Here is a 23,978-nt window from a genome sequence, read left to right on the forward strand (position 1 = left end):
ATCTCCAAAGACTGAGTTGAAAGAACTGATCTCTTATCATAAACCTGGTGATTGGGGCAAACACGGTCTTATTTTCTTCTCTTTTTGTACTATTTTCTAAAGCTGGATTTACATGGGACGACTGAGCTGCCGATTGTTCCTTCCCGACAGTCTGCTCCTGGTTCAGTGAAGGAGACCGCGTATTCACATGCAGCCATCTTTACTGTATGAGGACGGGGATTCCTCGTGCTCATAAAGAATCATGGCTTCTGAGCAGCATGAATGACTGGATCACCTGATCGGGTGATCGGCGGCACATTTACATAGGGTTCACAGGAACGGTCATTCACGATAATCTGACAGATTCTTGGGCCATGTAAATGCGCCTTAAGGTAACGGAGAGTAGCTACTCCCTTAGGCTGCATGCGTGGGACAGTGTCTTTTTGTGCAATACACATTTTTCTCACTCCCATTACTAAAAATTGTTATTCTTGTCCGCAATATGGACAAGAATACGACATATTCTATAATTTGCGGAACGGACATTCAATGCTGTTTACACATGGATGACATCCTTGTGCTGTCCCTCTTTTGCGGACCCGTAGAAATGAATGGGTCCCTGTGCGATCCACACATGACTACTTAATCTAAGCTCTCCGCCCTGCCCTGCCAATTCGGTCTGGCTTCTTTCTGACATGTTCTAACCAATATTGGGTCACTTACTGTTCACCCTTGTGGTCCTGAGCTCCTTTTCCAGTCATTGATTTTGTAAATTTGACTGTTTGGACACTAGAATAGTCAGATGTTATAACAGTACAGATCTCAGGTTATAACATAATGGGGAGTAGTGGAGTATTGTGGGGGCGTGATTTCCCCTCCTGAACCTCATGGCATTATAATGATTTATAATGCTGTGTATCCCTGCCCGACTCTAAAATCAGCTGTAATGATGTGTATTGACAGCATTATGTCAGCACAGATGAGGTCGGGCAGGGAAATACAGCAATACAAGTCATCACAATGCTGTGAGGCCCCGTTACAAGAGCAGAGCCCAGGACGGGAAATCGCGCTCCCACCTTGGAGAGTGTTTCTTTCTCTCAGTGAAGTCGCTTGAAAACGGAGTCTCTGAAACTGGCCCTAAGAGGAGAATGCTCAGTAGTATTTTATCTGTTTTCTTTACTGTTGTCTTCATGCGGTTTGTTTTTCACCCTCAGATACTCCAGCTGAAGTCCCAGTGTCAAATGGCAGTGCATCTACTGCAAGCACGTTAAATGATGACCTGGATATATTTGGTCCAATGATCTCCAACCCCCTACCAGCATCTTCAGCAAACACAACACAGGTAAGGGTCACTGCATCTGATATACCGATCTAAAAACATGGAACCCTAACCTTAAATGATTACAAAGGAAGCGGCTCCTTGGTGGACCAGAGCAGAAGCCTAGTTTCCTAAGCATAGTTTTATGGGACCTAGACATTTCTTGGAACCTCCTTAGAGTGTTCCTGGAAGAAGGCAACAACCAGAACCCCCAGCACAGTAGCAGGGGCAAGGTGTGTATGTATGTATGTATTCATTTACAGTGTGCCTAAACCTACCTGTTGTGCCTTATAGTCCATGCTGCTGTACACTGCTGTGTAGGAGTACAGCCTCTGCAGCCGCAATCGGAGCTGGACAGCGCAGGGCATTGCTCTTCTTAAGTCTGGCTGACATACATGCGTCTGGTAGTGTTTTTCTGACTGAACAGCTGACATGTATTTTAGTACCTCCTGTAGGTGTTTGACTTGTCACCTCTGCCGACTCCCTGATAAAGACCCCTAGCATTTGAGGTTTTGGCAGAGCGGGCACAGGAAGAGCAGCAATGTAATGTGGGTGCTCCTGCCCTACAGACCATGTCATGTTTGGCTATTTTCACACTCTCATTTGGTGCGGATCCGTCATGGATCTGCACAAACGCATCTGTTCAGATAATACAACCGTCTGCATCTGTTCAGAACGGATCCAGTTGTATTATCTTTAACATAGCCAAGACGGATCCGTCTTTAACACCATTGAAAGTCAATGGGGGACGGATCGGTTTTATATTGTGCCGGATTGGGTCAGGACGGATCTGTTTGGCTCATTTTCGTCAGACAGCAAGCAGCGTTCTGGTGTCTGCCTCCAAAGCGGAATGGAGACTGATCGGGGGCAAACTGATGCGTTCTGAGCGGATCCTTTTCCATTCAAAATGTGTTATGGCAAAACTGATCCATTTTGGACCGCTTCTGAGAGCCCTGAACGGATCTCACAAACGGAAACCAAAACGCCAGTGTGAAAGTAGCCTTGGCTGTTTGGTCTAAAAACACTTCAAGACCGATGTATGCCAGCCAAGCCTTAGAAGAGCAGCACTGGTCCATATTCCTGTACAGTGTATGTGTACAGATTCTACCACCCAATAAGCACCTGAACTTCATTTCCTTTCCATCACATTCAGAGCAGGTTTTGAATGCAGTGCGTGTGAAGGTTTAGGTAGACTTTAATTACGCCCATTCTGGGCTCAGGAGTCCAGGGGGCAGTCCCATTTAGGGATTGATGGCTTGTAGAGTGCACTTAGATAGAGCCATCAGTCACTGTGTAGCGCTGGCTTCCTGAGACCATAATGAGCAGATGAAAGAGTAAAAATTACTGGAGTGGCATTTCTGGGGAAAAAAAGGACTAAGTTGTAAAGATGCATCCGATTTAATAATCTGTGATGTTTGACAAGTTTGTATGTCAGTGCAGACTCCAGCAAAACTAATTTTCACATATTCCCCTTATGATAAGTTCCCCCAATGTCTTTATTAAAAAGCTGTAACTTTTTTTTACTTAATAGATAATGCATAACAAAAAAAACAAACGGAAAGCCTCATTAGAGAGTCCATACATCTATCTGTTACCGTCTAGTATCTGCTAAGAGCTTTCTAGTATGTGCCCTGGTTTAATATATGGTATCGGAGTTCTAAGATTTAACCCTCCCCCTTCTTTCATCCACTTGATAGACATATATATATTGTATTTTTTACCTTACTTTGTAACTGTATACCTCTTAAAGCTTTACTTGAAGTACCAGTGACTGCATAGATGAAATGGATTTATGTAGTCTGGCGTATAAAATCAGTTGACGTTTTAAGAGGGATGAGTGGCTTTTATCCCCATGCGCAGCGATCGCTCTTCTGTACTAGAGCCTTGTGGCTGACGCCATATGAAAAAGGAACCTTCTGCTTCACTGGAAAGTTAAAGGGAACTTGTCAAGTTGAACATGCAGTTCTATCTGTGGGCAACATGTTATAGAACAGGAGGGGCTGAGCAGATTGATGGATAGTTTTGTGGGAAATATTTACTATAGTTTATTTATTTTTAATTAAAATCCCTGTCTACTCTGGGTTTAGGAGTCCAGAAGGTGGTCTTTTCAGTCAGTGACAGTCTTCCATGTATGAATGCATACAGGGGTGGGTGTAAATCTTTGAAGCAGAACTACCAGACTCCTAAACAAAGAAAGAGCAGAGATGTAAAGGTTCACTGAGTTTTCAAAACAACTTTTGATATATCATAGATTTCAATTGGTGGGGTCTGAGTGCTAGAATGAGGAGAGATATATGCTCGCATAGCGTCCCCCCCCTTCCTTCCCCTTCACTCTGCAGGTAATGGAATTTATACTGGCCCATGGGGGGGGGGGGGGGTTGGGGGTTATCATGAGGGCAACATTTGAATTTCATTTTGCTTGATTCTGCTTTGGAGTACTTTAAGGATTGTCTGTCTGCGCTCCTCTGCGGCCCGGCAAACTATCTTCCAGGGCTGCGGCCCGACGGTTAGGGACCGCTGCTTTATGCCACAAAAAGGAGAGTACGCTATGTGATCACTTCTTCTTTTCATTCTAGCAGTCGGGAGGGATCTCGGCACTCAGACTCTTAATGAAAATGCGACTGACAAATCTTTTGAAATGCGACTGACATAAAAAAAAATTGGAAAGCTCCTTGACACTTTAAATCAATAAATTACACGTTCTACTTATTGTCTTTTCCTACAAAAACTATATGTGAATCTGCTCTCTGCCACACTGCATGCCCAACATGAGAGGTTCCCTCTAGTACTGCTCTGGGATGTTTTTGGAGTGTACTGAACAACACTTCATGCAGAAGTCACCATGGTTGCATTTCCGGCCATGGCAGCAGTACCATCATCTTTGTCACCATGCCAGGCTTCTGCTTCACCTCATTACTCATTACCGCCTGTGTATGATAATTTTAGCTGAAACCAGGTGACATTTTGTGCTGCGGGTTGTGCACAAATTTAGTTTTTTCCCGTTCTCCCTTTGTTCTTTGCAGTCGCAGAGATTATGAATGTGTTTGTATTAAAGTAAAACTGCAGCTTGTTCTGTAAAACCCTACCCAGTGTGCTGCGTAAATCTTGGCAGTGAACGCATGTAGGCTCAATTATACCGGTGTAATTTATGTTACATAAACAACATAAATATAACTAATTAACCATTTTAATAGCAAAAGTTTCGGTGCAACAGATTTGTTTATAAAATATTCAGACACAATAAGTCATTAGGACAGCTGGGAATACATAATGAAACATGCTAAATATTGAAGTGTTGTACTTGTTGTTAAGCAGGATGATCGTTTTTGTAGTAGTCGTGTATTTGAATTTTATAGAGTCACAAGGCCTTTTAATACTTTAACCCCTTAAAGACCACCCACTGTGTTTTGTCGTCAGTGTTTTAGAGGGAGCTGAGCACTCATGCTCTACAAATGAACTGTAACCAACAGCTCTGGCTCTTGGTACAGTTTTTTTGCTCTTTAGCCAGGATCAGAGGTAGCCCCAATCCCAACTGTTAACCCTTTGATTGCTGCAGTCGGCGAATGCAGCATGAGCAAAGGGCGTTTCCCCCTCGGATTCCCAGTGATCTGATCAGACGCTGAGTAAGCCCTCTGCAGTCGGCCCTGGAGTCCTAGAAGGGACCCCAGGACTGTTATTTAGATAATCATGCTTTTAGGGCCCACTAGTGTTGACCTAACCACAGTCTGTGCCATGGAGACACAGAGCTTAATAAGGTATTGGCACACAGGGGTATGCTAATACATTATAGGCATAAAATAATTTTGTAGGACAGGAAGTCCTTCAGTTATAAAATGAATGTGATAAAACATTTTCTGGCATTTTTAAATAACATAAAAAACTTTGAAAACGGGTGATACGTATACATATGTTTTATTCTGTATACATTGCATAAAAGGAAAAAAATAACTACACTTATTAGGTATCCACATGTTCAAAATAAGCTGACCGGTTTATTCATTGTGAAATATGTACAGTCTAAACCATAAAATAAAACAATATATTAAAAAAATCACTATTTCTATAAAAAGTACAGAGGAGAGCGACTAAACTCATAAAGGGCCCGGGAGATCTTAGTTATGAGCAAAGATTAAATGAACGGAATTTGTTTAGCCTTGAAAAAAGATGTTTAAGGGGGACATGATTTACCGGTACAAATATATCAAGGGACCATACAAAAAGTACCAAGGAAAGCTATTCTGTGTTAAACCCCCTCATAAAACAAGGGGCCACTCTCTACGCCTGGAGAAAAAAAGATTCAGTCATTAGAGGTGACAAGCATTCTTTACAGTAAGGGCTGTGAATCTCTGGAATAGCCTGCCGCAGGAGCTGGTCACAGCAAATACAGTAGATGGCTTCAGAAAAGGTTTAGATGGCTTTTTCATTCAAAATAACATTAAGGCTTATGACAATGTATCACATACGGTCCACAAAAAAAAAAACGGAAGTTAGTCTGTGTGCATTCCGTTTCCGTATGTCCGTATTTCTGTTCCACAAAAAAATAGAACATGTCCTATTATTGTCTGCATTACGGACAAGGATAGTACTGTTCTATGAAGGGCCAGCTGTTCCGTTCTGCAAAATGCGTAATGCACACGGATGTCATCCATATTTTTTGTGGACCGCAAAATACATACGGTCGTGTGCATGAGCCCTACTTTATCTGTACCTTCAACAGCATCAAAAATGTAATTTCTCTCACACAAAATTAGGTCTCAGCCATGGGAAAGAAAAGCTAAAAAAATTGTAGCTGCTTAAACACTCGGAGGAAAAAACTGGTCCTTAGGTGTTAAAGGGGTTGTCCCACCTTAAAAACCTATCTGCAGTACCGCCACATTCACGACAACAGATTCCTAAGAGTGAATAGAGCTACTGTTGCTCTGTTCATTCTCTGATACTGCTGGAGATAGCGGAGGACAGGGACCCCATTCTTGTGATCAGCAGGGGTCTTTGCAGTGGGTAGATGATACGTTCTTATAGTGGGACAACCCCTTTTAACCACTGACATTGCAATTTCCATAGATTATTCATATGGCTCATTTGTGTGATCATATGAATGGTGTACAGCTGAAATATTCATGTGTATGTGCCCTATTCCAGGTGGGTAGTTGTTTACCCTCTACAAAGACTTGGATTCCTTTTGGCCATCATAGCTCATAGGCAATGGAGGGAATTTATCATAAGGGTTATATTTGAAGTAAGTTTTAAGGTTGCATTGGCATACTTTGCGCCAAATTTATCAAACCTTGCACATATTTATTTTATTTTATTATTATTTGGTGGAATGAAAGTCACTGACATAGTTAACCACGCCCACTTTCCTGCTTTTCCCCAAAACTGGAGTGAGTGGTGTAAAAATGCAGTCATTTTTTTTGTACAAGTGACACCAAAAGTTGTAAAATGCCCTATTTTGTGAATCTTTGAAGACAAAAAATTTGGAGTGCAGGGCGTGATACGTTCAACCCCATAAAGTCCTATCTATGGTTGAACAACTATGGAAGTTCTAACCACAGTTGAACTTCTCAGACGATTTTGCCCTCATATTGCTCTGTTCAGCATAGATATATCAAGTTTCCCAGGAGTGTAAATTTCTTACAGGCATGTTAAAAGCCTGGAGAGTCCAGGAGACCACCATATCGTGTATCTCGCACAAATACAAGCTCTACAACAAGTCTATAGGAGAGTTTGCTGACTGGTCGTATCCTTTGATTTACCGAGCATCCAACCTCCTTTTTATCAGCCAATTACTTTAGTTAGGTCAGTGAATCACGGATGTGTGCTGTCTCTGTTCTTCATGGGCAATGAACGTATCCATTGACGTTAATGTATTTATTTACACATCAGTGATTTTCCACTGACCGTGGTTTGGTTTGTGATTCGGACCAAACACTCCCATTGAATTCTATGGGTCCGTGAAAACATTCATACAACACAAATGGCATTCTTGCTCTGTCAGTGAGTTTCACGGACCATTGGTAGGAGATAATCTGGAAATACATTTTCAGCCTAGCAGTGTATGTGAAATACACATGGTGAGCATCAAATAGATACATGAACCAAACACTGACCCTTCATGGACATCTTCAGAGCTGAAACGATGACCATCTTGTCACAGATGTTTTGGGTGCGGACGTGTGAAAGAGGCTTTAAAGGGGTTGTCTCACGTCATCAAATAGCATTTATTATGTAGAAAAAGTTAATACAAGGCACTTACTAATGTATTGTGATCATCCATATTGCTTTGTTTGCTTACTTGATCCATTTTTCCATCACATTATATACTTCCTGTTTCTATGGTTGCGACCATCCTGTAATCCATCAGTGGTGGTCGTGCTTGCACACTATATAGGAAAAAGTACTAGCTTATGTGCGCTCCCACAGTTTGGACCAGTAAATAGGCCGGTGCTTTTTCTTATAGTGTGTAAGCTCAACCACCATTGATGGATGGCAGGGTGGTCGTAACCATGGAAACGAGCAGTGTATAATGTGATCCAGCCAGCAAAAGAAGCAATATAGATCATCACAATACACAATTAAGTGCCTTGTATTAACTTCCTCTATATAATAAATACTATTTGCTGAAGTGAGACAACCTCTTTACGGTGCCCTGGAAAATGTGCACATTTTCAGTAGTTAAATGCCAGTTAAGTTAATGAGGTTTTTAAACTCCCATTCACACTGATAAAAAGAAATCTACCCAGGTTTCAGGGCATGATGTTACCACTCACAGACCTTTTTTTCCTGCCCTGTCTGAACCTGCCTTTTATAGCCACAAAGAAGCGATGAGCCTTTTTTTGTGGAATGTATTGAAAACTGCACAATGTGTAATGCACCATGAATCCGTTGTCCATTATACTACAGTATGCATTTTTTTCAGTATGACTATAAAATGGAAAAGCTTTATTAAATCCCCCTTCATGGTATCATCGCCTTACGCTGCTCATAATGGAAGGTATCGATAAAGCGAGAATTCCTTGGTTTGCAGGATTTTAATGGCTGGTTGTACACTGCCACTACTACAATGTAATCTGGGATTTCAGCAGATCTGCCACTACATAAATCAACAATTTACAGTTCAGGCTGTGTGCAGAAAATGAAGAAAAATAATGTTTTCATTGCATATATTAGATTCCTCTGTGCCTTCAAGCATGTATCTTCCTTCCATACACATTTCTTTTTCTCCGCCACACTGTTAAATAATGTCCATTTGTTTCTCGCTGATGATGATGCTGCTGTATGTATTGTTGGCCTCATGTCAGTCTTTTACTGTTGAATTCTCCTTTGCTTGCTAATAATAGTCCCCGATTTCTGTCTACCTCCACTTAAAGCCAGCCCAGCTTTCATCTGTCCTGTAGCATTTATTACCTTGTAATTACATTTCTTTCAGTGTAGCCATCCGCCGCTTCTAGTTGCCCATTAAAGTACAAACTATCATCGGCGCGGTATGCAGTGCATGGATTTGTATTCTGTTATCAGCAACATTGTATGTACTGGAGCGTTTTGTGTTCTTTGTGTTTTGGTTTTTTTTTTTCTTTTTTTTTTAATTTGCTTCTAAATCAAGGTTAAGCGTGTTTGATGCCTGCGATGGTGATAATACACAGTGACATATTTTCATGAAATTAGAAATATGAGTTTAGCCTTATAGTACTAAAGCATAAAGTATTGTGATTATACCACATTATGCAGAAATGTTGCCTTTGTGGTAACCAAATAACGCATATATATGTCGGTGATACAGGTGCAGAAAGCTGTCAGTGGTTTATATGTGAAGAAATATGAATGACTAAATTATACCCTAAATACTAGTTTTTATAGAAAGTCATTGCAGTGTGTGGAAATTTCCATTTGTGTAATACAGTAGCACTAGCTTCACCCTTTGTACTGCTGCCACCCGCATATATGCTTCAACTGGCAGAACAATTTAGATCAAGAATGACCCTGACTAGGAGGGCCTTTTGACAGTCGTCCATACAGAAAGATCTTGAAAGCTGAATGTTTGGCTTAGTTTTAAAAGGCCTTTGTATTTAAAAGATGCTATAATGTTTTTTTTGTTTTGTTTTTTTAAATGCCATTTCAGATTATTATGCATAAAATAGACCTAGCTACTCATTTATTTCCAGGTAAAGAAAATACACGCTTGGTCTACAAAAGACGTGCAATTAGTGATTCCTTGTGATTTGGCTTCTGAAGGTTATGCTCGGCAGGCAGGTCCACAGGGAAGTGTAGAAGGAGAGCTAGCTAGTTAGACAATATCAATTTTCATGCGGAGGCGTGGGAAGGCAAAGGTTTGGAAAGGAGATTGGCACACAATGTATATTTGTAAATTGGGTGAATCTGGGAAAGCACAAATTTAGGTTCACTAGAGATTTGTTTGATGGGAAAGAGAGCACAAGCTGCAGTATTCACGTTATAATGCCTGCACGAGCCAGAGTGTTGGGTTTATGTGCATAGCAATTATCTGAGCAACAGTTTACTTCAAAGTGACTAAATATTAATACATTATAATTAAAGGGGTAGTAACTGCAAAGTTAAAAACTGGCAGGGAAGTGTCCGCGAAAAAAACTTTTTGAAAGTCCCACCATTCCAGGAACCACACCAGAAGGAATGAGGTCACTTGACCTCTGTGCCCAGTCACTGGGCTTAGCAGTCTCATTTGCAAATACAGCATGGCATTGCTTAGGACTCTCAACAAGTGAGTGGTGCTTTTTTGTTTTTGTGAAGAAAGGGATGCAAATGAGCTCTTAACCAGCTCTGCCTCTAATGCCACCAGATGTGAGGCAAAGGCAAACAAACAATGCAATAGCACTCTGCAAACACAAATAAAGTATGGCAATAATGCCATAATTATAGAAAATATTCTGCTTTTAATGCTACGCTTATTTTATAAATATGAGATTCTTGGCAAATACATTTTCTGCGAAGTTGTTTGTGCCTGTCCCCCAGCGTCAAGGCGATCTATATACGAAAGGAACCTAACACTAAATACTAGCTATTATGGTGCCATACTGGCCACCATAAAATACAGGGCACTCTCTCCCCAAGGAGAGAAATTCCCCCTAGATCAATTTGTTTTTGTGGACACCCTTTTCTACAGATTTTAACCACTTTCCGACCCCCACTGTAAATTTACTGGGAATTTGGGGTCTTTACATAGTTGCCAGATGCTTGCTGTTTGCCTCTAGGTGCCTGCTGTGTAAGAGTCCATGTTCAGCAATAAAGCCACTGATTGTGGTTTATCTCCCAAAGTTAAATAGGATTGGGCTTGTTGAAATCCAACAGCCTGATCCTTTTTTGGTCCCTCATCTGCTGTCAGGGGAGAGTCAGGAGACTTCCTGTACACATTAGATTGTCATCTGAAATCTGTGGCGTCAGATGATATACATCTGTTTATGGCCAGTTTAGTCACGTGATGTACTGTACTGTCACTAAGAGGTATTTTATATTACTAGTAAATGATTGTGTTATTAGATACCAAGAAACGAATTCAAAGATGATATCTTAAATATATATTTTACTTTATCATGTTGTTTTATAACTCTAGTGAGATTTAAAGTGTACCTCCAACTACCTCATTATCTGTAGTAACTGTATATTTTTTGTCTCTATTACCCATCATCCAGTTTGTATTTGAGACCTCAGCTAACTGCAGCTTCTGACACAGGACAATGCCCTGTCTCACCCGTATTAGCTCTCTAGCCAAGTTCAAAGCCTACAATCTTGTTTCTTTCCCATGTCTTGCCTTATGAGCTCTGAGATATTTAGGTTTCTAGGATTTGGAGCAGGGTGTCTGTGTATAAAAGCAGAGTAGGTCTTGACAGGACTCCTCGGAGAGACGGTGAGAGTCCTGATTACTCCGCCCACGCAGGATGATTGACAGCTCTCCTTCTAGCAGTGTGTGAGTGAGATAATCCGGGCTTGCTCTGTCTCTGATAGGAGCACAGTTAGGACTCTACTTCTCTTCGGCCAACAGAAATCACCTGATGATAGGTTCCGTTTAAAGTATCATTTACTTTGGTCCACTGCTTTAATTGTTTCTACAACCTGTTTTTAGTATATCTCACATATGTTTTATTCTTTTTGGTTACATTTGTTGTAAAATCTGATTACTTGTGTGTATAATTATCCCTTTGGAGCACACGTCAGGTTGAGTAGATCCGCTGATGCATATCTTCTCCATTATTCCTCAAGGTAACAACCACAGCGCCAGCCGCTGCCAGCATACCTCAGTCTTCTGGAGACTTAGATTTATTCACTGAGCCATCTACAAAACCTGAAGAAACTGCTAAAAAGCCTTTATCAAAAGACTCCATTTTGTCACTTTATGGTACAACAAGCATGCAGCAGCCAAACACGACTGGTAAGTATTGAGCACATTTATAGGCTGGATGGTCACAAATATTTCTGATTTGAGTTTTTGTTGCTCCTGGTATGCAATATAGCTCACATCTATATTAAAATGCTAACTTTCCCTGTGCAATTACCGCTCCTCTCTGGGGATCAAGACCCCATCAGTTGCCTGCCAGACATACAGCTTAAAGGGGTTGTGCAACTATTTTATATTGATGACCTATCGTCAGAATAGGTCATCAGTATCTGATCTGCGGGGGTCCGGCACCCCCACCAATCAGCTATTTGAAGCGCTCCATTCAAACACTGTTTCCTGTTCATTAAACTGCACTTCGTCTCGGAAGTGCAGTGTAATGACAAGTATTCGCTGCATTCACTTGAAAAGAGTATTTGTAATTGCACCACGCCGCTGCACAGAAGACTACGTGTAGTGTAACGACCGAAAAGCGGCTCTCGTATGGAGCGCTGCCTCCTCTACAAACAGCTGACTGGTGGGGTGCCAGATGTCTGACCCCTTCCGTTCAGATATTGATGACCTATCTTGAGGATAGGTCATCAATATACAGGTGAAACTCGATAAATTAGAATATTGTGCAAAGTTAATTTTTTTTTAGTAATGCAACGTAAAAGATGAAACTAACATATGAGATAGACTCATTACATGCAAAGTGAGATATTTCAAGCCTTTATCTGTTATAATTTGGATGATTATGGCTTACAGTTTATGAAACCCCAAAGTCACAATCTCAGGTCCCCTTTGCTCAGGGGGTATGGATTAATTAGCTGACTAGAGTCTGACACTTTGAGCCTAGAATATTGAACCTTTTCACAAAATTTGAATTTTAAGCTGCATTAATGCAATTCCTTTTAAATTGCATTATTGAAATAAATGGACTTTTGCACGATATTCTAATTTTTCGAGTTTCACCTGTATATGGCAGGACAACCCCTTTTAATGAAATAGATTTGTGCTTTATCGATCTAAAATATAGTTTACATCGCCAATAATTTAAAGGGGTTATCCAATGATTAATGTAAAACATAAAAATTAGACATGGCGCATTCCAATCTCTTTCTAACAAATTTGGAAGCAGCCATGTACCTTACATGGATCCAGAGATCTCCTCATTCATTGGTCTAATTGCTCTGCTGATTTACATCAAGCTGGCTGCTCACGAGTGTCCTTTCTCAGTTGACGTGTCCTTTCTGCTATAGCTCTCTCCCTATCACAGATCAGGGAACTTATCATTTCTGCTACAACTCTCTCCCTTTAACTGACAAACCTAACAGAATATAGGCCTGGTGGCAGTTGAAGGATAGAACTGAGCATGTGTGACCACCTCAGTGAGGTAGACAGAAATAATGAAAAGAACAAACTGCAGGTGGCACTATATGGATAGATTTTATTGAATAATTTAGTGAATATACTACATTTTCAATTATATGCAAATATGAAACTATTTACATCCAGGTTTTTGTTTAAAAAAAGAAATGTTTTTTATGGGGCAACCCTTTTAATTTGTACAATATTACCGATTGGTTTTTACATAACCTGAAAGCAACTGTTCCATATCCTATTCATAATCTGTTCTTCTTAATCTAGGTATGTTCATGGGTTCTTCTCCAATGCAATACTCCACGCAGCCGACAACCAACTTCCAAGCTTTTCCTCCAATGGGTGTAGCTGTTCCTGCAACTACTGGCCTGATGGGTAACATGATGGGTCAAGCCATGCCTGCTATGGGACAAAACGCTGGAATGATGGTTGGCATGGGAATACCAAATGGATTTGTAGGAAACACTACCCCTGGAGTTATGGGACTCCCTCCTAATATGATGGGAACACAAGCGGGAATGGTCACAAATATGGGAACACCTCCAAATAAATTTGGCATGCAGCAGAATCAGCCAGCCCCTTGGAATTTTGCACAGGTAATACCTTTAAACTATTAAGCCTTGTCTAAAAGCATAACATTTGTCAGCAGTCACGGGGATATGGCAAAAATATATAGAAACGTATAAAAGTAAAATTGCTCCATGCTGCATCTATTGTGGAACAAGGCAATCGTCCTCCTTTCCCCTGCGCATGCGTAGATCCAACTACTGTGCTGTGAGACAGCGCTTGCACATTGCGTAAAGCACCATGCCAGAATGGGATGTCATTAGTAAAACTCTATCATATGGACATTAATTAGGAGCCTGGAGGAAATGTAACTGGTAGACATGACGTCTTCACTTCCAGGACACACCGCATTGCTTCCAGGGTCTGAGTGCTCATGACGGGAGCCAATTTTGTAATGTAAGTTAATTGCAATGCTACTAATTGGGTCACTAGGAGATCATTGCCCACCAAAAGTTTATATTTTTTTTCCAGGACTTATTTATCCTCGACTCGATCAGATCAGCATTAGTAGTCAGAAATACACAGCTTCATAAACTGTGTAGTCACCATACCTGCTTACTGCAGTACTGCTCCCATTCACTTCAGTGGGGGCAGTGCTTCAGTAACCAAGCACAAAACCAGGTATCGGAATTACTCAGCTCTGTACACTGAGTAGTGGCTGTGCCATTGATTGATCTTTGAAATGCAATACTCTTGAAAAAAAAAAAAAAAAAAAACAACACTAAGCTCTGCACACCTATAACATTTTTGGACTCTGTAGATACCTGAATACACCTTTGGCACTTTCAGCAGTGCATGTTATGGAGGGTGTTCCTTCATAATATCGTATTTATGTAACCCACTATTTGCCCTTTTACTTCTTTATTGGCTGTATTCAGAGATCATCTTTATTATTCTCGCCCAAGTCCACAATAAAGTGCTGAAAATCTTTAATTATACTGTTATCTAGCGAAGTGAATAAATGGTGCAGTTCTGTATTCTAATGTGTCTATGTAAGGTGTGGGAGATGAAGATAAATGGGCTGTCTGAACTTTGTCTAATTTGGTATTTCTAGAGCGGTCAGAGGCCCTCTGCGTTATCTGTGTTCATGTCTCCTTGTGAAGGGAAATCATGCTATACTGCAAATTGTGGGTGAAATGTGATAGTCTTGGGTAGCATCACTGTCATCTTTTTTTTTTTTTCTTACCAAGACACAAATGTGAAGACTAATTAGCAGAGAGCAGCTGGTGATGGCAAACTTTTTAATTAGTTTTAAATGCTGCCCACATGCAAATGCTCACGCACATAGCTTAAAGCTTTTATCTCTCCCAGATTCTTAACTGCCATTATTTCATGCAAAGCTTTATAGCTGCACAAAGAGCAAAAAACGTTTTTTATTTTTTTTTGCAAGATTTTATTCTGCTGCCAGTCCATTGACGTATATGGGGTGAGGACAGCTTCACATGGCTGTAATATATACACGTTGGAATTTGTATTATGTCCGCAACACTTGGTCCCCTACCAGATCATCTGAACTGGTCTCCCTGTTAGATGGGTTTCTAAAGGAGTCATCCCATGAAAAATATTACTATGCAATGAATACTGCATTTTATATGAAACATTATTGCAATATACATACAAAAAGATATTGTTAGTTTTGTGTATACAAATTCCATTTTCTCTTTTGTAGTGGCCCCTGTATCTAGAATTCTGCCCCATCTTCTGTTGCAGTGTTCCTCAACTCCAGTCCTCAGGGCCCACCTGATGGTCATGTTTTCTGGATTTTCTTCTGGCAGTGGCTTTCTCCTCTGTCACCTTAGAAAACAGATCTAGCTTCAGCCAAGCTGAGCTTGTATGTTTATGGGAGAGCTTTTGACTGACAGCCATTGAGGTGTATGGGCATCTTTAGAGTTAGGCCAGTTATTGTAAGCCACAAGCAGATGCAGGACTTTTCCATTATCCCTTATGTCTATAGAGTCTGGTTTTGGCTCACAATCGTTGACCAAACACAAACGCGTAAAAGCGGCATTACCTGAGGGTTAAAAGAACAAGCTGCTAAATCAGACCCTTTGTCCCACTTGTCTGGTAAAGTGCCTTTGCAATATACAAATATTAAAAATAGAAATGAATGGGTCTGCAATTCCGTTCCACAAAATGCGGAACAGAATTGCGGACGTGTGAATGGACCCTAAAGTGGGCGTGGTATGACTCTGCCCTATATGCACCTCCTTCATCAGAAATAGCTGCCATCTTGCAGCACACAACTGCAGCTCATCCACACCTGTATTTCCTGTTTATATAGTTGTCTTTTTTTTTTTTTTTTCATACACTTAGTAAGACAATGGGCGCCATTTATCAAAGAACGCCATTTTATGCCAGTATTTGATAGCCCCTGCTTTGCCGGAGACTGCACTTACTTTATCAGGAGGCATTTACCTCTCTCTAAGTTAGGCGCATCATCCGACAGTCCATGTGTCTAGTTTGAAATCTTCTCCTGTCCCTGACTAGAGTAGATTTTAGACGTCGTTTATGCCTGGAAACAGAATTTACTGGGCCAATGGCCCCACGCTGGCCAGGCCCCCACCACTCCCCACTGGCAAAGAAGGTGTAAATACGGCCATGCAAGAAAATACTGTGGCACAGGCATTTAAGACATCGCAAAATTAGGTCTTGCTACTTTGTTTACGCATAAATCTGTCGTAAGTAGCCCCTAATATGTTTTATTGTATTATAGATAAAATGCAGATGTTGAAAATCAATTTAATTCAAGTAGAATAGTCTTTTTGGTCTAATCCTCTTGGTTTGATTTATGTCACTAGGCAGCACTTGGGATCTTGCCTGACTGAAGCAATGCAGTGACCTTGTGACTGCGCAGTCATTAGTATGAACGCTTTGCTAATTCCCTTTTGGATAAAGCGTATATTGACACAGGCTTTTATCTGAGTTGCCATGTTTTTTTGTCTTATCATTTCACTAAAATTAATTTCGAGAAAGGGAAATATCTGCCCCTTGTGATCTAAATGAAACAGTTCTTGGCTCACATTATCAATGATAGAAGCCTTTAAGTGCGGTTTATCACAAAGACGGGAAATTGTATTGTCATTAACCTCAGCACTGTTAAAGGAAAATTGTCTGATTTCTACTGAAAAGAAAAGCATGTTTCAAATGGCCCATTTGGAGTACTTATCTGGCTTGTGTAAAATTGCTTAGTTGCAGAGATAACAGCCCTGTTTGATTAAGCGACCACATTGAATGTAATATTCATCTGGTAATAGTGTTTGGAGTCAGTTTAGGCCTTTCTATCCTTTATGGGACCAGCATTGCATAAAAATTTCCCTGATAATCTTTCTCCTAGGCAAAGCGTCTGTTTCTGCCAGTGAAATGGCGTTTATCATATAATAATGCACCCATACTACATTATGACCCAAAGGTCTTTGTACAAAGGATGATTGTCAGGAACTAATGGTTGTATAAACGCTACTTCCCAATAATCGGTGCAGTTAAAGGTACCGCCAGTCCCCAGATGAATAAGCAAATGCCTCTTTAATTTCTGGGCAGATCATGCTGTATAAACAGGGATCTGTTGCCCAGAAACAAAGAATCTGCTTGGGGCAGTAGCGATCACTCATCCCCATCCTGCGGAGGTGATCGCTTTATTTAAATGCTTTGAAGAGCAGGCGACTATTGGGAACAGATAGCTCATTCCCAATAATTGCCTGCTCATCTGGCCCATAAAACTATTAGTACAACTGCATATCTTACACTGGTTCACGAAGCTGATATCAGAAGTTGATGGATGGGGAATGTGGTTATAGATGATTCTTTTTTCCTGGGGTTCATGCACATGGCCAGACCCTTCACAGCAGTACATGGTGTTTTATGGGTCTTTTATTATGAACCAATAGGCATTCTGTGTGTTCCTGCACTGTACTGTGATATGGACCAGAACATTCTATAAAGAATCTGTGATAGAAGTCCTCCATATAAAACTAGATGCAAACAATGTTATCAGTTTTTTTGTTTTTTTTTTACCTTTTATGGAAAATCACAGGCAATATGATAACATTTCTAATGTCTCTGAAAAAAAGGTTAAAATACAACTTCCGAGTAGGATGCAGACCAGTGTCACCATTGAGGAGAGGGTGGCTACTCAATATTCTGATTGCATGCAAATAACACTTCTAGAAGATGGCAGTCATATGGTAACGTGTAGTGTATCGTGAGATTAGCAGGCTTTTGGGTCAGTCCCATACATAGATCGGATAGGCTGCCCAGAGCCGAAGTATACCCCGTAGAGTATTTGCACTTCATTTTCCCCTAAGATCACAAGGCTAAACTGAGTCCTGCAGAAAGGCTTGCAACCGACATCATAGGTTCTTATCGTCTTGAACGTCTAAAAATAATTGAAAAGCCAGTACATCCTGCTAACATTCTTACCATTGTGTCTTCAGTGTGTGTGTGTATGTGTGTGTATATATATATATATATATATATATATATATATGTGTGTGTGTATATATATATATATATATATATATATATATACATACTGTATCTAGACACTTGAGTTGCCTTTCTTCATGCTTTTTTGCTGTACACTTTGTTCTCCTGGTACATGTATTGTAATCCATTAGCTAGTACGTTCTCTCATACTAGAAGTTAAGACAAGCCCGTAGACACTGGAGATCTGCAGAGTTTTGGCACTTCTGAGCTTTGGGTTGATGATTGCTTTGATTGCTGACTAGAGTAGTTCATCAATAATTAAGGCTTTGATGCACAGCTTGAGGTGGTTCAGCCCAAGATGCAACAAATCAGTCTTGCATTCATAAGACTTTGCTAACTGACCAACCACTAGCCAGTTGCTTTGAGGAGGGTTTAGCACATTTTCAGTGGAGGCCATATGTTTATATGATGTGTCATTGCCACCTATATTATATGGTCATTGATGCGAGTTCCTCTGCTATTCAGTATAACAGCAGAAATATGATTAGTCATTAATTCTACATTCTCGCACAGGATCAGTGTTAGTAAGCTATGTATTAGCTTGCACTTGGTTGCACTTTAGAAAACATACTATAAAACTGTAGCATTTCATTTGTGACCCAGTCATATTCAATAACCTCTTAGATATGTCAAATTGTAAAGCTACGGTATTTGAGCTAAAGAATACATTTCGTGTTGGTCTACTCTTAGTTGATATATTGTGATAGGATCCCCAGGTAGTTGTCTTTGTTGAATATGTGCTCAGATTTGAAGACCATCGGAACAATTTTTTTTTACATTAATGCCTATAAGTTTGCATAAATGGATCAAGTTCTTTCCCCTCACCCATGATGGCACCCATGCAACTAGGACCTCCCATCCAGGACCGGAAACCTGAAGAGATAAAATGGTTCACACACCCCACCACACCTCAGTTCAGGTTTCCTGTCCTCCAGATAGGTGGTACCTGAGGAGCTCTGGCTCCTGCTGTGATTTTGTCTCTCACCTCGGGAGGCTGAGGAGGTCCGGGTCTACTATACCGTAAAGGGACCTATCCCTGGTGGCGGCAGTCTCCTTGGGGAGCCGCTGCCTGAGCCTGCTCTTCTTCCTGCCTCCTCCCAAGCCTTTGTGGGGAGCCGCTGTGGCAGTGTTCAGACGGCTCCCGATCTAATGCAATGGGATGCCCGATGTCTCGCTTCCAAGGTGGCGGCGCGCGCTTCTCCTGCGTTCTGCGCGCCAGGATGGCCCCTTCCGGCTCATTAATGTCATCTCTGGGGTCGGAAGGGGTGTGGGCATTCTCACTCATTGGATTAGGCATTATGGGCCTAGGGGTTAAAAGGAGCCAAGGCGCGCTTTACAAATCGTCAGCAGGAGAAGACGGCCAGCCTTCTGGCACACAGTGCTGTGCAGGATCTCGGTTTCCACCAGCATGTCGGAACCAGGTGATGCAGGACGCGTCGACCCCCTGGAGCCCTCGAGGCCCACAAGCCCGATATTGGTCCTGAGGAGTGAGGAAGCTTGACTCTACTATGGGTGAGATTTATCCTCTGCTAATTAATTTTGGGTGTTATTTTTGCTTTATTGTAGCAAAAACACCAAAGAAATCATCCGAAAAGGCTAAACATAAAGAATGTGGAGGATGTAGAGTAGCTTTAGCAGCTTCTTATATTAAACCACTATGCCAAGCTTGTATAGATAAGCTGGTTATGGAAGAGTCTCACAGCTTATCTAAAAAATATTAAGGCCTTTGTATGGTGAGAAGTTAAATCTTCTATTAAAGCACTCGGTCGAAGTCGCCCAAGGTCTCCTGAAAGATCCATCTGTAATAAGGACTCTGATTTGGATATGTCTGGGGAGGATGAGGATAGAGAATCCGGCCAGGCCTTAGATGATTTCTTCTCTTCAGATGAGGATTTAGCGGGGAGGGCACTTTTTCCACCGGAAGATACTTAGCCTTTACTTAAAGCTGTTAAAGCCACCATGCAATTAGAGGATGTAAAGCAGCTATTGCTGACCAGGTTTTTGAGGGGCTCCCCTCATAAAAATATGGAAGCCCTTATCAGAAAAGAATGGAAAAATCCTGATTTTTCATTCCTAATTATGTAAAAAGAAAATATCCTAATTATGTAAAAAGAAAATATCCTTTTGAGGATTCGTCAGTGGGCGTCTGGGACAGAGCGACCACGGTAGATGCCCCGATGGCTAAAATAGCCCAAAAAATCGGCTATACCTTTCGATGATTTAGGTTGCTTAGGAGATCCTCTAGATAAAAAGGCATACGTTTATATTAGACGAGCTTCGGAGTCTGCTTCAACAAGTCTTAGGCCGGCCATTGCCGCCTCTTGGGTTTCCTTAAGGCTTTGGTTAGATCAACAGGAGGTTCATATTAAGGAGAGAGTACCTAGAGAATAATTACTATCTTCCCTCCCTACTTTTGCTAAAGCCGCAGATTTCCTGCCTTATGCTTCTACTGATGCGATCCGTTTTTCTACCAGAGCAGCTGCCAGATGGGCTATCTGGCTTAAATCGTGGAAGGGGGGGCGAGGGTTCCAAGCTATACTCTGCTCTCTTCCATGTGAGGGTTCTCTAGGCTGTTTGGTTCCTCGCTTGAGGACATCCTAGAGATGGCCTCAGATAGAAAGAGGGGTTTCTCAGAAAACATCATTTTTTCGTAAATCCCAGGCCATTTTTAAAAGAAGGGGTAGGCAGAGTGACAGGAGAGATGGGGAAATATTTCCTAGAAGATCTGTTTATTTTTTTTTGTTCAAGCTCAAGGACAAACAACAATGATGCCAGATCTCAAGTGGGGGGAAGACTATCTCAGTTTCTCCCAGCCTGGAGGTCCATTTCTTGGAACAAATGGATCCTAAGTGTAACAGAAAACTGATTCCGGTGGCAATTGCTTTCTCATCCAACAGATTTTTTTGCCCAGACAGCGTGTCCCAAAAATCCGGAAAGAAGAAACGCTTTAGAATTAGAAGTTTTCTCCCTCTTGGACAAAGGAGTTGTTTGTCCGGGTCCTGAAACAGAGATGGGGAAAGGGTTTTATTCCCGTCTATTTTTGGTATAAAATAAAAAAACAAAAAAAAAACTAATGGAACATTTAGAGTGATTTTTAAACCTAAAAAAATTCAACAAATCTCTGGTCTACAAAAGATTTCGTATGGAGACTATAAAATAAACTGTGGATCTCCTCTTCCAGGATTGCTGAATGGCAAGCTTGGATCTGGAAGATGCATATTACCATGTTCCAATCCATGCTTCCTCCCTAAAGTTTTTAAGAACAGCAGTCTGGGTCAGGGGAGATATACTGCATCTTCAATACTGAGCACTGCCCCTTGGGGTTTCTCAGGCTCCCAGAGTCTTTACCAAAGTAGTAGCAGAAGTAGCGGCCTTTGTATAACTGTCTGGAATTACACTAGTGCCTTATCTGGATGATTTTCTAATAGTCTCTCAGTTAAAAGAGAAACTAAAAAAGGATATAAAATTCCTCTGCTCCACTTTATTTTCCATCCTAGATTTTTCAAACTGGAAAAATCATACCCGAATTCTTCTCAGGTTAGCATTTTCTTAGGAATTCAGCTGGACTCCCGTCTGCAAAGAAGTTTTCTTCCACTTCCAAGGAAGAAGTCGATCAGGGAGCAAGTATGGTCAGTCTTCCTTTCTTACCAGTGTACTTTCAGGGAAGCATCGGCAGCCCTCGGGCAGATGACAGCAATTCCAGCAGTCCCTTATGCACAGATCTGCTCCAGAGAGCTTCAGGCAAACATTATAAAATCATGGAATTCCTTGGATCAAAGTTTCCACCTTTCTTCAAAGACAAGACTCTCCCTGTTGTGGTGGACAATTCTGGAGAATCTATCCGCAGGGGTTCCATGGAAGTTTCTGGACCCAGCTATAATTACCACAGGCGCCAGCCCTTGGGGTTGGGAGGCCCACTCCCAAAGCAGGTGCTGGCAGGGGAGATGGGACTTGAACACGAGAAAAGCATCCTCCAATTTCAAGGAGTTAAAGACAGTAGAGATGGCACTGAAGTTGGCTATACCAGAGGTAAAACACAGGAAGATTGTCTTTTATTCCGACAATTCTACGGCAGTGGCCTACATAAACCGTCAAGGGGGAACGAGAGTCCCTTCCCTTTTACTTCTATGTCAGAAAATCTTTTATATAGTGGAGGAGAGAAGGCTTTTTCTGTCAGCATTGCATCTGAAGGGGAAGGAAAACGTCATAGCAGACTTCCTAAGTCGAGTCCCCTTTAAACAAGGGGAATGGTGTCTAAACAAAGACATCTTTTTGCAAATAGTCCAGAAGTACGGTCTTCCCACAGTGGACCTTTTTGCCTCAAGAGCCAACAGAATAGTAGAGAGGTTCTTCTCGCTCAACTATTTGGACAGCCTGTTAGCAATAGACTAGAGCCAGGAATTAGGGTATGCCTTCCCTCCATTTTGCCTTATTCCCCAGGTAGTGAAGAAAATAGAAAGAGAGGGGGCCTCGGTTATCCTGGTAGCCCCAATGTTGCCAAAGATGTCCTGGTACTCCAGTCTGCTAAGGATGGCAATAAAGGTTCAGTGGACTCTTTTACTGAAGGAGGATCACCTTTACCAGGGTCCGCTAGTCCATCCCAACCCAGAAATTCTCCATCTTTCGGTGTGGATTTTGAAAGGGAAGTTTGGTCTAGAAGAGGATTATCCGCCAATGTAGTCTCCACTGTGCTGAAGAGTAGGAAGGTGGTTACCTCAATAAGATATAAAAAAAACTTTGGAATGGTTTTTTTTCAGCCTTCTTAGTACATAGCTCAAACCCCTGTAAGTCTCTCCGAAATACCAAGCAGGGCTAGACAAAAATCTTAAAGCCTCTACATTAAAAGTCCAGGTAGCTGCTTTGAATTATTTATTTGATTCCAGATTAGCAGATCATCAATGGATTAGCATCAAGAATGCACCCTTCTTTAAGACCCTTGTCTCCCCCCTGGGATTTAAATACTGTCCTTTCGGCCCATCTCAAAAGCCATTTGAACAGTTAACTGTTAAAATGCTTACTTTCAAAATGGCCTTCCTTTTAGCTATAACATCTGCTAGACGAGTTTAATAAATTCAGGCTTTCAGATTTTCATAGAAGTCAGCATGTGATTCTACCCTCCTTCTGTCCAAATCCAACTAATCTGTTGTAAGAGAAATTCCATTGCCTTGACGTCAGAAGGTGTTTAATTTTTTACCTAGACTCCACATCATCTTGGAGAATAGACGAGAATCTCCTTATTCAGCTATTCTTACCGGTAATTATTTTTCTTGAAACCCATGTTGGCACACCCCAAAAAAAATCCCTCTCCCTCTCCCTCTCTCTCCCTCTCTCCCTCTCCTAGAGAAGCTATTAGAAGGATATAACTTACCAGATTGGTTTTCTTCTTTGCCACTTTGTGTGTTGGTTTCTGTTTTCAACCTTCTTTTTCTTGGTGCTTGGCACGCCTCCGGAGGTCTGTTTATTAGAATCACTGAGGTGTGGTGGGGGTGTGAACCATTTTATCTCTTATGGTTTCCTGTCCTGGATGGGAGGTCCTAGTTGCATGGGTGCAATCATGGGTTTCAAGAAAAACAATTACCGGTAAGCGTAATATTTGTTTTCTAATTTATCAAAATGGCAATAGTGTATAATGTATTTGGTGTCATTTTAAGCACTTCCCTCTTCCTTACTCCACCATATGGCATATTTCATTTTTTGTACCAGTTATGATGCACATCTTTTTAATTATTTTAAATGAGTTTTCCAGTAGCTTAATATTGATGGGCTATCCTCAGGATAGGTCATCAATATCTGATGGTAAAGATCTGACTCTGGATATCCTTGGCGATCAGCTGTTTGAAAAGACCACAGTGTTGTGGTGTTCCTAGGTCAGTGAAGTTAAGGTCATTGGTCACATGGCTTATATGCAGC

General features: G+C 41.2%; 1 protein-coding gene across 2 annotated transcripts in view; it reads left to right on the forward strand.

The window, feature by feature from the left end:
- The window catches only part of SMAP1 (small ArfGAP 1), a 217,423-nt gene that overhangs the window by 188,273 nt on the left and 5,172 nt on the right, over positions 1-23,978 (forward strand). For both annotated transcript variants that reach the window (XM_044290199.1, XM_044290200.1), the window contains 3 exons: positions 1,194-1,321; positions 11,525-11,693; positions 13,287-13,615. In XM_044290199.1, the coding sequence (XP_044146134.1) occupies positions 1,194-1,321; positions 11,525-11,693; positions 13,287-13,615 (626 nt within the window). The remainder of the gene's footprint in view (positions 1-1,193; positions 1,322-11,524; positions 11,694-13,286; positions 13,616-23,978) is intronic.

The sequence above is a fragment of the Bufo gargarizans genome, chromosome 4 (assembly GCF_014858855.1).
Source record: "Bufo gargarizans isolate SCDJY-AF-19 chromosome 4, ASM1485885v1, whole genome shotgun sequence".
NCBI classification, from domain to species: Eukaryota; Metazoa; Chordata; class Amphibia; order Anura; family Bufonidae; genus Bufo; species Bufo gargarizans.